This window comes from Lissotriton helveticus, chromosome 11 (genome assembly GCF_964261635.1).
Source record: "Lissotriton helveticus chromosome 11, aLisHel1.1, whole genome shotgun sequence".
In the NCBI taxonomy this organism is placed as follows: Eukaryota; Metazoa; Chordata; class Amphibia; order Caudata; family Salamandridae; genus Lissotriton; species Lissotriton helveticus.
Window position 1 is genome coordinate 5,726,909 of NC_136072.1, and position 18,455 is coordinate 5,745,363.

Below are 18,455 nucleotides of genomic sequence, written 5' to 3' on the forward strand. Positions count from 1 at the left end.
TCTTGTGAGAAAAACCTTCTCACCGGAGTAGGCAGGTGAGAAGGGTGGTACATTGTACTTGTGCTCTCTCCTTGCGCTGGCGCACTGTGTGCTGCCCGGGGCCAACAAAGACACCCATTCATCATGGTGCAAGGCTGCTTGTGTTGTGGGCAGGATTGTTTTTGTGCAGGAAGGGGCCCCGCCCACCATTCATGCATTATTTGAACCGGGCATTCACTATTACAACGGCAGACCTGTTGGCTTTGCCAGTGCTTACTGCAGCATGTATCTGCAATGCCACATGAGGCTTAGCATGCACTTGCCAAGCTCCCCTTGTCTGTGCTGAGGGTTCAGTGACACACAGCTGCATAATCACTTTCATCCCTCCTTATGTAACACCTGCCTGAGATCACAGACCGGTTCCATGCCATGAAACCCATCAGCAGGCTCTTCCACTGCAGGAGGAAGTGTGTGTCTCACAGCTCATTAGCATAGAAGGGCAGGCCTGTCATCTCCCAGGTGCAGCCCTTCCAAAGACAATGAACTGAGGTGAGCATCCGACTGCAGCTCCCAGAGGCAGGCGGGGACTCCTGGAAAGGCACCGGTCTAATTGTGGAGGCGTAGGCACCAGGACTTTAAAAGGGGGGGAGCAGTGCCCTGACCTCAGTTATCTCTGCATGTGTGTCTGTGTGTGTGTCTGTGCACCTGTTGCTGCCTGGCCTGCCTAGCATCCAGGCAGGCTTGTATGTGTGCCTTGGGGTGCCTGCCTGGCTGTGCCCCTGCTGCTGGCCTGTGAGTCTGTACTTGAGACAACTACAGGTGTGTGTCTGTGTGTCTGTGCACCTGCTGCTGGCCTGTGAGTCTGGGCTCCAGATACCCACAGGTGTGTGTCTGTGTGTCTGTGTGTCTGTGCACCTGCTGCTGGCCTGATCTCCAGATACCCACAGGTGTGTGTCTGTGTGTCTGTGCGCCTGCTGCTGACCTGAGCTCCAGATACCCACAGGTGTGTGTCTGTGTGTCTGTGTGTCTGTGCACCTGCTGCTGGCCTGAGCTCCAGATCCCCACAGCTGTGCATCTGTGTGTCTGTGCACCTGCTGCTGGCCTGAGCTCCAGATACAAACAGCTCTGCATCTGTGTGTCTGTGCACCTGCTGCTGGCCTGAACTCCAGATACAAACAGCTCTGCATCTGTGTGTCTGTGCACCTGCTGCTGGCCTGAGCTCCAGATACAAACAGCTCTGCATCTGTGTGCCTGTGCACCTGCTGCTGGCCTGAGAGCCTGAGCTCCTGGCACACAGATGAAGCACACTCACTGCACTGGAGAAGAGAAAGCAGCCATGGGGGAGAAAGACAAGCACCGGGCCATCATCAACGAAGGGGAGGAGAACGAGATGGTAAGAGCCCCCACTCACTGCTTTTCATCCACACTCTGGACTCAGGTCCTCGTTCTCTGCACCTGTTTCCCACAATCCCCCTCGTTTGTCTTGTGAAGAAGGTATCACTTCTCCAATGCAGGTAGTCCATCCTCTGGGGTCATTGAGTGTAGTATTCAGTGTGGCGCTCACTCATCAGGCTGGAGATACTCCATCCTCTGGGGTCATTTGATTGTAGTATTCAGTGTGGCGCTCACTCATCAGGCTGGAGATAGTCCATCCTCTGGGGTCATTTGATTGTAGTATTCAGTGTGGCGCTCACTCATCAGGGGAGATAGTCCATCCTCTGGGGTCATTTGATTGTAGTATTCAGTGTGGCGCTCACTCATCAGGGGAGATACTCCAATCTCTGGGGTCATTTGATTGTAGTATTCAGTGTGGCGCTCACTCATCAGGCTGGAGATACTCCATCCTCTGGGTTCCTTTGATTGTAGTATTCCGTCTGGCGCTCACTCATCAGGCTGGGAGATACTCCATCCTCTGTGGTCGTTTGATTGTAGTATTCAGTGTGGCGCTCACTCATCAGGCTGGAGATACTCCATCCTCTGGGGTCATTTGATTGTAGTATTCAGTGTGGCGCTCACTCATCAGGCTGGAGATAGTCCATCCTCTGGGGTCATTTGATTGTAGTATTCAGTGTGGCGCTCACTCATCAGGGGAGATAGTCCATCCTCTGGGGTCATTTGATTGTAGTATTCAGTGTGGCGCTCACTCATCAGGGGAGATACTCCAATCTCTGGGGTCATTTGATTGTAGTATTCAGTGTGGCGCTCACTCATCAGGCTGGAGATACTCCATCCTCTGGGTTCCTTTGATTGTAGTATTCCGTCTGGCGCTCACTCATCAGGCTGGGAGATACTCCATCCTCTGTGGTCGTTTGATTGTAGTATTCAGTGTGGCGCTCACTCATCAGGCTGGAGATACTCCATCCTCTGGGGTCATTTGATTGTAGTATTCAGTGTGGTGCTCACTCATCAGGCTGGGAGATACTCCATCCTCTGGCGTCGTTTGATTGTAGTATTCAGTGTGGCGCTCACTCATCAGGCTGGGAGATACTCCATCCTCTGGGGTCATTTGATTGTAGTATTCAGTGTGGCGCTCACTCATCAGGCTGGAGATACTCCATCCTCTGGGGTCATTGATTGTAGTATTCAGTGTGGCGCTCACTCATCAGGGGAGATACTCCATCCTCTGGGGTCATTTGACTGTAGTATTTAGTGTGACGCTCACTCATCAGGGGAGATACTCCATCTTCTAGGGTCATTTGATTGTAGTATTCAGTGTGGCGCTCACTCATCAGGCTGGAGATACTCCATCCTCTGGGTTCCTTTGATTGTAGTATTCCGTCTGGCGCTCACTCATCAGGCTGGGAGATACTCCATCCTCTGTGGTCGTTTGATTGTAGTATTCAGTGTGGCGCTCACTCATCAGGCTGGAGATACTCCATCCTCTGGCGTCATTTGATTGTAGTATTCAGTGTGGTGCTCACTCATCAGGCTGGGAGATACTCCATCCTCTGGCGTCGTTTGATTGTAGTATTCAGTGTGGCGCTCACTCATCAGGCTGGGAGATACTCCATCCTCTGGGGTCATTTGATTGTAGTATTCAGTGTGGCGCTCACTCATCAGGCTGGAGATACTCCATCCTCTGGGGTCATTGATTTTAGTATTCAGTGTGGCGCTCACTCATCAGGGGAGATACTCCATCCTCTGGGGTCATTTGACTGTAGTATTTAGTGTGACGCTCACTCATCAGGGGAGATACTCCATCTTCTAGGGTCATTTGATTGTAGTATTCAGTGTGGCGCTCACTCATCAGGGGAGATAGTCCATCCTCTGAGGTCATTTGATTGTAGTATTCAGTGTGGCGCTCACTCATCAGGCTGGAGATAGTCCATTCTCTGGGGTCATTTGATTGTAGTAGTCAGTGTGGCGCTCACTCATCAGGCTGGGAGATACTCCATCCTCTGGGGTCATTTGATTGTAGTATTCAGTGTGGCGCTCACTCATCAGACTGGGAGATACTCCATCCTCTGGGGTCATTTGATTGTAGTATTCAGTGTGGCGCTCACTCATCAGGCTGGAGATACTCCATCCTCTGGGGTCCTTTGATTGTAGTATTTAGTCTGGCGCTCACTCTTCAGGCTGGGAGATACTCCCTCCTCTGGGGTCGTTTGATTGTAGTATTCAGTGTGGCGCTCACTCATCAGGCTGGAGATACTCAATCCTTCGGGGACGTTTGATTGTAGTATTCAGTGTGGCGCTCACTCGTCAGGCTGGAGATACTCCATCCTCTGGGTTCCTTTGATTGTAGTATTCCGTCTGGCGCTCACTCATCAGGCTGGAGATACTCCATCCTCTGGGGTCATTTGATTGTAGTATTCAGTGTGGCGCTCACTCATCAGGCTGGGAGATACTCCATCCTCTGTGGTCGTTTGATTGTAGTATTCAGTGTGGCGCTCACTCATCAGGCTGGAGATACTCCATCCTCTGGGGTCATTTGATTGTAGTATTCAGTGTGGTGCTCACTCATCAGGCTGGGAGATACTCCATCCTCTGGCGTCGTTTGATTGTAGTATTCAGTGTGGCGCTCACTCATCAGGCTGGAGATAGTCCATCCTCTGGGGTCATTTATTGTAGTATTCAGTCTGGCGCTCACTCATCAGGCTGGAGATAGTCCATCCTCTGGGGTCATTTGATTGTAGTATTCAGTGTGGTGCTCACTCATCAGGCTGGGAGATACTCCATCCTCTGGCGTCGTTTGATTGTAGTATTCAGTGTGGCGCTCACTCATCAGGCTGGAGATACTCCATCCTCTGGGGTCATTTGATTGTAGTATTCAGTGTGGTGCTCACTCATCAGGCTGGGAGATACTCCATCCTCTGGCGTCGTTTGATTGTAGTATTCAGTGTGGCGCTCACTCATCAGGCTGGAGATAGTCCATCCTCTGGGGTCATTTATTGTAGTATTCAGTGTGGCGCTCACTCCTCAGGCTGGAGATAGTCCATCCTCTGGGGTCATTGAGTGTAGTATTCAGTCTGGCGTTCACTCATCAGGCTGGAGATAGTCCATCCTCTGGGGTCATTGAGTGTAGTATTCAGTCTGGTGCTCACTCATCAGGCTGGAGATAGTCCATCCTCTGGGGTCGTTTGATTGTAGTATTCAGTGTGGCGCTCACTCATCAGGCTGGGAGATAGTCCAGCCTCTGGGGTCGTTTGATTGTAGTATTCAGTGTGGCGCTCACTCATCAGGGGAGATAGTTCATCCTCTGGGGTCGTTTGATTGTAGTATTCAGTGTGGCGCTCACTCATCAGGCTGGAGATAGTCCATCCTCTGGGGTCATTCGATTGTAGTATTCAGTGTGGCGCTCACTCATCAGGCTGGAGATAGTCCAGCCTCTGGGGTCGTTTGATTGTAGTATTCAGTCTGGCGCTCACTCATCAGGCTGGGAGATAGTCCATCCTCTGGCGTCGTTTGATTGTAGTATTCAGTGTGGCGCTCACTCATCAGGGGAGATAGTTCATCCTCTGGGGTCGTTTGATTGTAGTATTCAGTGTGGCGCTCACTCATCAGGCTGGAGATAGTCCATCCTCTGGGGTCATTCGATTGTAGTATTCAGTGTGGCGCTCACTCATCAGGCTGGAGATAGTCCAGCCTCTGGGGTCGTTTGATTGTAGTATTCAGTGTGGCGCTCACTCATCAGGCTGGAGATAGTTCATCCTCTGGGGTCATTCGATTGTAGTATTCAGTTTGGCGCTCACTCATCAGGCTGGTGATAGTCCATCCTCTGGGGTCATTTGATTGTAGTATTCAGTTTGGCGCTCACTCATCAGGCTGGTGATAGTCCATCCTCTGGGGTCATTTGATTGTAGTATTCAGTTTGGCGATATATGTATACATGTGCATGAATCTGTGTGTGTATGAGAGAGAGCAAGAAAGTAAATTAATCCATAAGGTATGGTATGCATGTATACATGCACCTGTATGTGGAGTGGTGTGGCTCACTGGTTAGAGGCGGCAGACCCGTAAGCAGAGAACGGCCTGGGTTCAGGGTTCAATTCCCGACGCGGCAGGGTCGTGGACTAGGATCGAAACGGGCTCGATAGTTCTCACCTCGGTGCCTACTCTAACCAGGGAACACACTCGGCAACTCTGGGCATTAAGCTTGCCTCATCTCTACAACGGCCCCCCACATACGCCGGGGATGCCTGGTTTCACCTTGGAGATACCCAGCAGGGACCATCTCACAGGGAAAGCCAGGACGGGTTCCCCAGCGGTCTTCAGCGCCAGGTTACTCCATGGAGTCGCAGTGCACTTTACAAGTACACCCACATATGTGTGTGTGAAAGAGAGAGAGAGAGCACATGAATGCATCTGGCTTTGGTATGTATGCACCTGTATGTGTGCGTGGGTGTGCATGTGTGTTTGTGTGGGAGAGAGAGAGCAAATGAATGTGCCAGGGTATGGTATGCATGTATACTTTGTACCTGTACACATGTGTGTGAAAGAGAGAGTGAGTGAATGAGTGCATACCTGTATGTGTGTGTGTGATAGAGAGAGGAAATGAAGCACTGACTCAAGAGGCCTGAGGTTCAGGGAAGCGCTGACTTTTTGGGTGTCCAATGTCCAGCATCCACGTTTAGAAACAGTGAGACCCGAGTATGACTGATCGCGACAGCCCCCTCTACCAATGAGAGTTTCACAGCCCCCTCTGCCAGTGAGAGTTTCAGGGTTCCCTCTGCCAGTGAGAGCCGCACAGACCCCTCTACAAGTAAGGGTCTCAAATCTATCAGAATTTACTATGTCACTTTGAGGTCACCACTGCGTCAAAATCTTATGCCTGCCTCACAGCAGGTGTAAAACTGGTGCAGGCCCTTTTAAATGGGGCTTACCCCATGTGAAAGGACACATTGCTGGAGTTGTGTCTGTTTTGAGACTTTTGCACCTACAGACACGTCAGAAATACTGACGTATCTGTAGCTCCTTGTGACATGGAGCGCCGTACATTAAATACTGCGCATCCATTGTGTCACAATGAGTGTGCAGTGAAAACGATTGCATTGCTGTTTTCATGTAGCGATGCAACCGTAAATGTGGCCCTGCGTGTGGTGTAACACTCCAGTCAACACTGAGTGTTGTGTAACACTACAGTCAACACCGAGGGGATCATAAATTGTGAACTGCATGTACCATGATGCAAAGGAGCAAACGTCTGGGATGTGATGCAGTGTCTGGCCACACTCTTTTACCTGCCCAAACTAATGGCTTCAGCCGGAGAGAACAGCTTGAACCAGAGATTCTGGCCCGACTGTGGACGTAAAGATGCGACTCATAAATGACCTCTATGAACAGTTGTCAACTTGAATTTTTGTCTCAGATTTCCTTTGTGAATAAGGCCCTATATTTATACCACGAACTGCAGCGTAATTATGCGACAAAGCGTAATGGTGTCATTTAGCTTTTTTTACATAACAAGCGTAATATATAAAAACCTGAAATGATGCAAATCACTCCCAGAAGCAACTGCAATCAAGCAGGCCCTAAGGATGGAATTAGTCTGAGTGTGAGCTACCGAAAAGGGTATAATGATCTGGTTAAAATATAATCTCAAATCCCATTGACTTACATCCAACCATCTTTATGCATTCCTAATTTACCAGCCCCAAGCATGTAACATGCACCCACACACAAGCATTCATCCATCCACTCACCCTTGCATCAATTGTGCTACACAAGCACACTCATGCACCTCACTTTTATCGACTATGCACCCCTGGTTGTATTGTGTACACCCACACTGCCGGAATCCATCCATGAATCCAACCAACACCCACCTGTGTTTGCATGTGCCTGTGTGTGTCAGACAGAGGGAGAGCAAATGAGTGCATCAGTGTACGGTGTGCATGTATGCATGCACTTATATGTGTTGCCTGTGCGTGTGTGTGAGAGATAAAGAGAGAGAATGAGTGCATCATGGTATTGTATGCATATATTCATTCACCTGTATGTGTGTTTGTGTGTGAATGTTTGTGTCTGTATGTGTAGTTGAGAATGAGAGAGAGGTCGAGTGAGTGCATCAGTGTATCATAGTATATGGTATGCATGTACACATGTGCCTGTATCTGTTTGTGTGTGTGAGAGAGAGAGAGAGAGAGAGAGAGAGAGAAAGTAAATGAATGCATAAAGGTATGGAATGCATTTATATATGTGCATGTATCTGTGTGTGTATTGTGTGTGTGAGAGAGAGAGTAAATTAATCCATAAATGTATGGTATGCATATATACATACACCTGTATGTGTATGTATGTGTGTATGAAAGAGAGGGAGAGAGAGAGCACATGAATGCATCAGGCTATGGTATGTATATACCTGTATGAGTGCTTGTGTGTACATGTGTGTGTGTGTGTGGGAGAGAGAGAGAGAAAGAGAGAGAGAGAGAGAGAGATTCATGTATCAGGGTATGCATGTATACATGAACCTGTACATGTGTGTGTGTATGTGAGCATAAGAGTTTGTGTGTGTGCGAGAGAAAGAGAGAGAGATAAGGAGAGAGATAGAGAATGACTGCATTAGGGTACGATATGCATGTATACATGTACCTGTACAGGTGTGTGTGTGAGAGAGAGAGTGAGCGAATGTGTGCATGCATGTATTTATGCACCTGTATGTGTTTGTGTGAGAGAGAGAGAGAGAGAGAAAGAAAGAGAGAGAGGAAATGAATGTATCAGGTTATAGTATGCATGTACCTGTACGTGTGTGCGTGTGTGTGTGTGTGTGCATGAGTTTTTGTGTGTGTGAGATAAAGAGAGAGAGAGAGAGAGAGTGAGTGCACCAGGGTATGGTATGCACCTACATTTGTGCACAACACACATCAAACACTTGAAATCTTTTAGCAGCCCAAGTGACCCTTGCCTTCCCACTACTTTTTGAATTGAAAATTGGAACTTTGCATCTGCAAGGTGAGTGGGCCTGGCTGTGTGAGAGCAGGTCCCATGTGTCATGAATGACAGCTGTGGAGGCTAATGGATGTGCAGTGGGCTGACCAAAATATCTATGAGAATTGGATCAACCATGGTGGCTGCCCCAGAGCCCCTCTCTGGGGATTGTTGGTCAAAGCTTGGTGGGACAGTGACAAGCCCTACATACATGATTTGTGTGTCATTGATCAGTTGAGTCCTACGCGGGTTGCAGGCGTGGCGTGCCAGAAGGGACCAAGGAAGGAGGACAGTGAGGAAGAAAGTGGGATCATTTAGGAGATGTAAGGGGCAGGAAGAGAGCAATAGGGAAGTCAGGTGGGCAGGTGCGGGGCACGTGCTGGTGATGGAGCCAGCTACATCAGTGGGCTGAGGTTTTGCATCAAAATTGCAGTTTTCTTGACTCATTCACCCCCTCACTCATTCACCCTTCACTTATTCACCCCCTCACTCATTCACCCCCTCACTCATTCACCCCCTCACTCATTCTCCCCCTCACTCATTCACCCCCTCACTCATTCACCCCCTCTCCTGGCTCCCCCTCACTCATTCTCCCCCTCACTCATTCACCCCCTCTCCTGGCTCCCCTCACTCATTTTCCCCATCACTCATTCACCCCCTCACTCATTCACCCCCTCACTCATTCACCCCCTTACTCATTCACCCCCTCACTCATTCTCCCCCTCACTCATTCACCCCTCACTCATTCTCCCCCTCGCTCATTCACCCCTCACTCATTCTCCCCCTCGCTCATTCACCCACTCACTCATTCACCCACTCACTCATTCACCCCTCACTCATTCACCCCCTCACTCATTCACCCCCTCACTCATTCACCCCATCTCCTTTCGCCCTCATCCTCCAGGCTTCTCTTTTTTTCCCACTCTCTACTAAAGGCCGGCTTCGAGGCGCTTACTGTTAGCGGACACAGGTTTAAAGGACAGGTTGGAGTAAAAAGTCTTCAGGAACTACGCACAGTGAGCATCTGATTAGTAAATTGACAAAGTAAGTAGGTCCAGATTTAGTAACCGTTCACGCAACGCAGCACGGCTAGGCAGGTTGCTGCGCTGTGTTGCATCAATCAATGAATCAAGCGTTTGTTAAGCACGACTACTCACCCGTAAGGGTCTCAAAGTGCTGGGAGTGGTGGTGGGGGGGTTGCAGGTTCCAGTCCATCAAGGAGGGGTTATGTCGAAGAGCCAGGTTTTGTAGTTTCTAACGAAGATGGGAAGCGATGTTAGTCTGTCTGAGGTGTGCATGAACACACCTTGGTGCAGTGGGGCCTGCGTTGTGTGCAGGATCGTTTTTGCAGCGTTCCTGCACAAAGTCAATCCTTAGAGGCATAATCAGGCCCACTGGCACTATGCGATTGTGCAGCCACAGGGTTTTTAGCATAATTATAGGTTTGCCGCATTTGCAGCACAATCCATCACCTCCTGCCTAATCCACAGATTTCAGCAAGAAAAAAACTGTGCTTTGAGCTCAAATGGTTCAAAAGTGACTAAAAGTGCAGCAACACGTGTTGTGGCGTAGTCGAAGGTCCCTTGCAAAGCTGGACTGGTCACCTTTCTGATGCTTATTGCTATACTTTTGCATTAACCGGGTACTAGTGAGGTGCAACCATTGCCCAGGCTATGTTAACAAGTGTAAAAATGACAATATTTTGAAGTATTACACTCACAAAATGTGCCACCTTACGCCACATAATTCGCATTTTCTTGCCGCATAATTCCAGTGGCCCTGGACATATTTCTCTTTCTAGTGTGCTACAGAATGCAGCTCACATACAAAGGGGAAGTAACAAATGATAATAAAGATAGTTCTTCTCGCTTCACCAGCCTTGGGAATTTTCATAAATTTGGGTTTCTGTCCAAATACATCGGTCGATGCCCAGGGACGCCAATGCTCCACCATTGTAACAACTCCCGATGCCTTGAGCTGACTTGCGTTACCTTTTTTTACAAACCCACACAAATGTGGCTTTGCGTGGCTTTGTAAATCTCAAAATACATCTTCCGTTGTGGCTGCCCCAAGAGTTGCTGCACCCTCCATACAAAGGGGCCATTACGATGGCGGGTGGTTCGTCATACCGCCCGCCATCCGTCCCGGAATAAGCCCCCACCATATTAGTATGGCTGGGGGACCACGGCGGACAGAAAGACCATCCGCTGCTTTTCCGCCGCCGGTTGCCTTGCGATCAGGGCGGAAAAGGGTTTCTATGGTGGCGGTGTCTGTCAGACACAGCCAGCCATATTAGGATTGGCTGCATTGGCATGTGGAGTCTGCATTGGGGGCCCATGGACTACGGGGGGGGGGGTGCACATGGGGGGTACCTATGGTACCCCCCAGCAGTTCCATGCACAGCATGGCAGGCACCACGCGGAGCCTGCCATGCTGTGCATGGAAGTGCACAGCATGCCTTCCTGCGATTGTGGCGGGCGGTGCTGAATGCACCGCCCGCCACAATGGTAGGAATGCAGGATGCGCCCGCCACTGTGGTGGGTGCATCCTAATGCAATGCACAGGACCCCCGCCCTTATGGCGGGCGGTCCCTAGTACTGTGAGAATGGCGGGCGGGCAAAGTCCGCCCGCCATCCTAATGGGGGCCAAAATGTTAATCAATCTTGGCCTCAGAGAACAAGGGGTGACAAGGGATTTATTTATTGGTTCATCCCTGAGGGGATATCCCGTCGTATAGGATGGGGTGAGCAATGGTGTAAGGATTAGTTACATGCTATAGGACCCCTGGGATGGTACAAGAGTGTGCGTGGGTGACAGACCTGGAAGAATTAGAGCAGGAAGCCAGAATCTGAGAGCCAGAGGCTAAACTTTACCAAGGATTGTTCATCAGGAAGGGGTTTGAGAAAGGTGGATGAATTGAGAAAGCACTAGATGGCCTTGCAGCGCTAGAGGAAGGAAGCTGGTTGGAATGGTGCTGGTGATTAGATCTACAAGGCTGAACCATCAGGTTAAACAGTAATCTGAAATGTGAGAGACAGAGGCAGGGACTCATGACTTATTGGGACCAGGAGCAGTGACTGGTCCCCGTTCCCCCTCTGCAAGGCTTGCAGTGACAGCAGAAGTGTCCTCCACTCTGATGCACCCGAAGCCAGGGCGGGAAGCATTCCTTATCAAGAGACATGAAGTAGGCCATAAAAGACTAATGGGTGTTGGAAGCTTTCGAGGGCGGTGGAGTGAGCAAACCTCCACCCGAAGCGACAGAGCGAAGGAAGAGAAGAAATACCAGGACCTGGAATCTGGGGAGAGAACCAAAGAGAAGTGAAAATGAAAAATGTGCAAAGGAAAAAAAGTGATTTTTGATAAAGAGAAAGTGGGGCAGGGTGAAGCCCAGAATCACACCCACGAGCAAGGATGGACAGGCATGGAGGAGGGTGCAGAGGTCAAGGGGAGAGACATGCAGGAGTATCCCTTGCTAGAGGGAAACCCCACAGCAGCAGAAAGATGGAAACACAAAGTAAGTAAGAGTAAAATCTTTAAAAACATCGATGCCCTCTCTGCTAGTGGGCGTGGTAGCGACACTCGCACTGCCCGTCAAACCACTGTAGAGTAACACAACCTTTGACAACATCGGTGCCAACTCTAATGGTGAAGGTGGTGGTGACACGCTAACCGTCAAGCCCTTGTAGAGCAACACACCCTTTAACAACTCTGGCTCCCCCTCTGCTGGTGTACATGGTGGTGACTTGGATGCTGCCCATCTAGCCCTGGTAGAGTAACACAACCCTTGACAACATCGGAGAACACTCTAGTGATGGAGGTGGTGGTGACACTCACACTCCCCATCGAGCCCTGGTAGAGTAACACAACCTTTGACAACTTTGGTGTCCACTCTAATGGTGAAGGTGGTGGTGACACGCTAACCGTCAAGCCCGTGTAGAGTAACACACCCTTTAACAACCGAGGATCCCACTCTGCTGGTGTATATGGTGGTGACACTGACGCTACCCATCTAGCCCTGTTAGAGTAACAAAACCTTTGACAACATTGGTGCCCGCTCTAGTGATGCAGCTATCAAAGACAAGCCGGCATCACAAAGCTTCAACACACCTTTCTGTAGCCTGCCCTCATCTTCCTTACCATTAACACCAAATTTCAGGACTTCATCCTGATATACAATGACGGCTTTAATTACCCTAAGAATATGCTTCATCGCTCTCTGAAATACAGAGGCAGCTGGAATTAACCCAAAGGGCATTCTCTGGAACTTAAATGTACCAAAAGACATGACAAATGCTGTTGGTTTCTGGGTCTGGACTGGGCATGTATCTTTATTTGTTGGTGGGCAGAGGTGAGGTCTAAAGACACAAAATGGTTCGCACCATCAAGGGAATTCAACATTTCGCATATGTTTGGAAGTGGATAGTGGTCCACCACCACCCCTCTGTAAAGTTTGCTCAAGTCCATACAGAGCCGGGCCTCTCCATTGGCTTTGCAGGCCATGACCACCAAAGACAACTGATCTATAACTCCACCACCTGTCTAATACCACTATCAATAATTTGTTCAATTTAGACCTCAAACTTTCTTTCACAAGTAGCAGCACACTCCTCACTTTGGCCACTTACAGAGGAACACTCGATTTCACCTTTATGATGTGACAATAATTTTTTTAAGCAGATCAACTTGTTGATAAAAACTCCAGTAAATTCCTTTGTCTATATCTCACCCCCCTTTGACACAGAGTTGACTGATGGCATCTCGCTAATACACACATAGGGATTCTCATTAGGATCTAAGTAAACATACAGCCCCCGCCGATGAACCCAACTGATAAGAGAATCTCCTTTCACAAAAATATGCACTTTTCCTTGGATAATTATTTCATGAAATTCAGTTGTACCCCAGAAATAACTCGCAAAGTCAATTGGCTCCTCACCTTTTGTCAGAGGGATGGTGGAGGATTCGAGGTGGATGAGAGAGAGGCTGAGAGAGAGTGGAGACATATATAGTTGGAGGAGGGAGAGCCACGGGGAGAGACGAGGCTTGGAGGTGGAGGACAGAGATGCTGAGGGAGAGCAAAAACTCAGAGGTGGAGGAGAGAGAGGCGGAGGGAGAGCAAACAATTGGAGGTGGAAATGAGGGAGTCTGAGGGAGAGCTGAAACTTGGAGGTAAATTGATAAACAAAGAAATCTGTGAGGTACTCAGCATTGTTCTCTCAAAGTATGTTTTGAAGTTCTGTGGTTATTCTGAATACTCAGCTACCTACGTCTTTATCATATGAAATCGCTTTATTGATGTCATAACTACACTTTCACAATTGCTTTATTAACCTTCTTGCTTTCTCAAATTTGCTTTAACATGCATAATTTGCCACTCTTTTTAAATAAGTTTCTTGGGGGATGAACTGCCTCAAACACCCATTATGCCAGTCAGGCTTGATTTCTTGGGGGATGAACCGCCCCGAACACCCGTTATCCGGTCAGGCTCGTTTGCTAAGCTCGCTTGCCACGGGGCACTCATCCTGAACTTTAACACCCCACACCTTTCAAATGTCACCAGCGACCAGGATGTCATAGGGTCCTCAGTGCAAAATGGTGCAAACTTTAATGCAGTGCTGTGCTAACTGAGTGGAAGTGAGTTTCAACTAACTTACACATGTTGTTTGCAAGTAAATGATAACACAGACTAAAACTGTTGAATTTAATTTCAGGAGAATTGGAAAATACAAATATATGGGTAACGTCATCAGAGAGGGCTCACCAGATCTTTGCAGACCAGACTTCTTCCTCATCAGAGCCTCCGCCACACCACCGTCATAATCCGATAACTACACCTCGTCTCACGGCGACCGTCTGTACAAACACCATCATATTTGGATTAGCCTTAGTGTGTTTATTTTGGACTATGGTGCATTCTATTTATGCGTGTACCCTCCTGGTGACGCCTTACCCTGATCTTGAAAGTTGGTGAAGACAATGGCCTGCACTGTACCTCTTCAGCAGGTCCATGTCAGTGTCCTAACGTGGCCTCTTTGGCCTCTCACCCTGAGACGGCTGATCATTACTGCCCAATGATAAACTCAAACGCCCCTTTACCTCCAGGTCACTATAATCCGGTCCCAACAGGACCTCAGACCCTGCAGTGCCCCAAGTGCAGCTCCTCATGTTTGAGAAGGACTCAATTTGTATCCATTCATATTTGATTGGTTCATAAAACTCCTCATGACCATAAATAGGGCCTCTTGGCGCTAGAGATCCCGATGAGGTCCACTCAACTAGAGCCATTCAGAAAGCAGAAGTCTTTTCAGGGTTTCTCTAAGTTTCAGGGTATTGAGGCGGCTGGGAAGTGCATCCTAAGTCTGTCTGGAAGATTAGAAAAGGAGGGACCACCAGCTCCCCTCCTTCACATTTTGGGGACCATTAAATAGTTAGCAGAGGCAGACTGAAGAGCTCTGGTGGGGTTGTATGTAGAAGACTCTGGGGTATATTTAGTGAGTTCATACGCTATGTTTGATACAAATCAATGCAAAATCGTTTCCTACCTATTTATTTTCAAGTGCAAAACCTGTTTTGTGCTGGAAAGTCATTTGAAAGTAACACAAAGTCGCGCATAGTGCTGTTTGCACACCTTAGCACCATGGGTGGTTCATGGACATCCCAGGCAAACACCTAAGGTTTTTGATGTAAAACTGTATTTACTTATAAAAGTAGATAAGGTTTTGCAGCAAAAAACTATGTCTGCTTCAAATAGGCGCTATGAAGAAGAAATGCTTTCATTTCCGACTTTGCAGGTGTTCTGCAGTGTAGTGTACAGCACACATACAAAGTGGAAAAAGTTTTAAAGTTAGTCTAGGTATGGTATTTTGTACTGAACGGTCATCCTTCTAGTACCGAACATATGTTAGACTCACAGAGACACCCTTGCACTATGGTGTAAAGGCGTGTCCGTAGTGCACAGCTGCACATTTCTGCACTGGCGTTAGGGAGATGGGAGGAGCGTTGCATATTTCTTTAAATATGGCATTCTCCTGCTCCTACAAGGGCATTTAAACTCCTCTCTTTTTCTATAGGGACCAGTTCTGTTTTTTTCAGATTGTGGAACACGCAAGCTCGGCCTTTGTCCTATCAGCATCCTGGCTGATCACTTCCGGTTTCCTGATATGATGGTTGCATAGCCCTAGCTAGGGAGAGGTGCTCTAATTTATGCGGGATTCTACAGTTGCCCAAACCACAGTGCATCTGTTGATGGATGGTATAGAGGTAGGATTTTCTTTAGAAGTTTCACATAACAAAAACAGGCAGGTGGATTTAACGGTAGCAACAATTTAGGGCATTTGCCTAAGACATGTAGCGCCCGTGCATGCGGAGGGGACCCTCCCACGATCTGCAACGCTGGGTTGTTTGAGTTAAATTTCAGTCACCTCTGGCTGATCCAACCAGCAACCACACTTGTGCAGTTATGAAACATTTCCTTTGCTGCTGGTGTGTGGTGATCTAACTTACAAGGAGTTTGGGTGTCATCCGCGTATGTCACGAAGCCTAACGAGTTTAGCCGTCATGGCCGCCGATGTGTTAGTAGGACCGGGGGTAAGCGAAGATCCTTGTGGAACCTACACTGAGTCGCTGGAACAAGGGGTTAACCCCTTACATGCTCCCGTCGGCCAACGGCCGTCGCAAGCACTACCTCGCTAGTGCTGCGCACGTCCGTTGGCCGACGCTGACCCGCCTACTCATTAAAGCCGCTGAACCGCGGCAGAATTGGCACCGCGGTTAAGAGGAGGAATGAAGGCCACCTGTTCTCTTTCTTCTAGAACATGTTTTAGCCAATCAAAGGATTTGTCTCTGGCACCAGCCTCATTCTACAATGAAATATGCTCTTTATGAAGCTTTCCACCAATCCTTGGAGTCTGGACTGTGAGTCTGAGCTGTATCAAAGACTCAACAAAACATTCTAATTTAATTAAAATGAACCCCCTTCAGTCTTGACCCTCAGGAGCCCACATGGAGAACTTTGGTTGTGACCTTTAACGCCATCCCTTGCTCAGAGAGCGCTCTCCCACAATCCTCCCTCAGGGTCACCAAACGCGATTGGTTGAGAGGTTTCCAAGCCCGTTGAGGGTACGGCTTCCATCTGGAGCTGTGGTCCTCCGCGGTCCTGGAAGTCAGGTTCCAGCGAGTCGCCCACACCGCCTGGAGCTATCTAGCACCAAACAGAGAACAAAGACTGCGGGATTATGTAAATTCTAAAGCTTGCCGGAGATGACGTTTGAGTGTGAATGGGCCTTTGTTGACTGCCTGTGCCACCATACGCGGTCCAAGTAAAGGGCTTATAGATCCTTCAGGATCCTGGGACAGCAAAGGATTGAGGTGAAGTAAACTTCATTGAGGCCAACACTGACAGAGAGGAGGCTGGGAGGCCCTCTCAATGCCCCATTCCAATTGAAGAATTTGGGGAACATCACATGAGGTGCCGCGGGTTTTGCTCCTGAAGATTGAGACAATTAGACCCTCCCTTCTACGTTTAATTATATAATCCTGAAAGATGTCTTCTGTATAGTCACTTTCCCCCCTCTCCAGTGTGTGACAATATCTTGCACATCTGCACAACGATGGATAATTCCAGTGGACCATCAGAGGGCCTCCAGCTGCAGTTGTGGAAAGAGATCAACCTTCATTCACGTGTGTTCCTGAGCAAGAGTCTGCAAAGTTGTGATTTTTGTCTTCATCCTCCTATCTTTATGGCACACACAATGGGCCTGATTCACAAAAGCAACAGAGGGCTCGTAAATGACCTCTGTGAATTCCAAAAAACAGAAAGTTAGTCTTTTGTCTCAGATTGCCGTAGTGAATCGGGCCGGAATCTCCACACCGAGACGTACTCTCCGCACCCAGGCCGTACTCTCTGGCTCCAGCCGTACTCTCCGGCTTGGGCCAGATGAGGTGTAATCAATGGGTCAGAATACTTTTTTTTACAAAAAGGAACATTAGGAATGTGTGATGAATGGAGAGGAGGTTATGAAACTCAGTATGGACAGGGAAAGTGTGTGGCCGGACACTACATAACATCCCAGAAATGCTTGCTCCTTTGCATCATGGTACATGCAGTCCATGAGTGGCACTGCCCTCGGTGTTGAGAGGTCCATGAGTTGCACTCTTCTCGGTGTTGAGCAGTCCATGAGTGGCACTGCCCTCGGTGTTGAGCAGTCCATGAGTTGCACTTTTCTCGGTGTTGAGCAGTCCATGAGTTGCACTCTTCTCGGTGTTGAGCAGTCCATGAGTTGCACTCCCCTCGGTGTTGAGCAGTCCATGAGTTGCACTCCCCTCGGTGTTGAGCAGTCCATGATTTGCACTCCCCTCAGTGTTGAGCAGTCCATGAGTTGCACTCCCCTCAGTGTTGAGCAGTCCATGAGTTGCACTCCCCTCAGTGTTGAGCAGTCCATGAGTTGCACTCCCCTCGGTGTTGAGCAGTCCATGAGTTGCACTCCCCTCGGTGTTGAGCAGTCCATGAGTTGCACTCCCCTCGGTGTTGCGCAGTCCATGAGTTGCACTCCCCTCGGTGTTGAGCAGTCCATGAGTTGCACTCCCCTCAGTGTTGAACAGTCCATGAGTTGCACTCCCCTCGGTGTTGAGCAGTCCATGAGTTGCACCGCCCTCGGTGTTGAGCAGTCCATGAGTTGCACCGCCCACGGTGTTGAGCGGTCCATGAGTTGCACTCCCCCCGTTGTTGAGCAGTCCATGAGTTGCACTCCCCTCGGTGTTGAGAAGTCCTTGAGTTGCAATCCCCTCGGTGTTGAGCAGTCCATGAGTTGCACTCCCCTCGGTGTTGAGCAGTCCACGAGTTGCACTCCCCTCGGTGTTGAGCAGTCCACGAGTTGCACTCTTCTCGGTGTTGAGCAGTCCTTGAGTTGCACTCCCCTCGGTGTTGAGCAGTCCATGAGTTGCACTCCCCTCGGTGTTGAGCAGTCCACGAGTTGCACTCTTCTCGGTGTTGAGCAGTCCTTGAGTTGCACTCCCCTCGGTGTTGAGCAGTCCATGAGTTGCACTCCCCTCGGTGTTGAGCAGTCCACGAGTTGCACTCTTCTCGGTGTTGAGCAGTCCTTGAGTTGCAC

The 18,455-nt window shown here is 49.1% G+C and overlaps 1 protein-coding gene across 1 annotated transcript in view; it reads left to right on the forward strand.

The window, feature by feature from the left end:
• The first annotated feature begins 1,207 nt into the window (after positions 1-1,207).
• Positions 1,208-18,455, forward strand: part of LOC144791022 (putative cation-transporting ATPase 13A4) — a 125,478-nt gene continuing 108,230 nt past the window's right edge. The window contains exon 1 of the mRNA XM_078665650.1: positions 1,208-1,372. Coding sequence (XP_078521776.1) covers positions 1,277-1,372 — 96 coding nt within the window. The 5' untranslated portion in view covers positions 1,208-1,276. The remainder of the gene's footprint in view (positions 1,373-18,455) is intronic.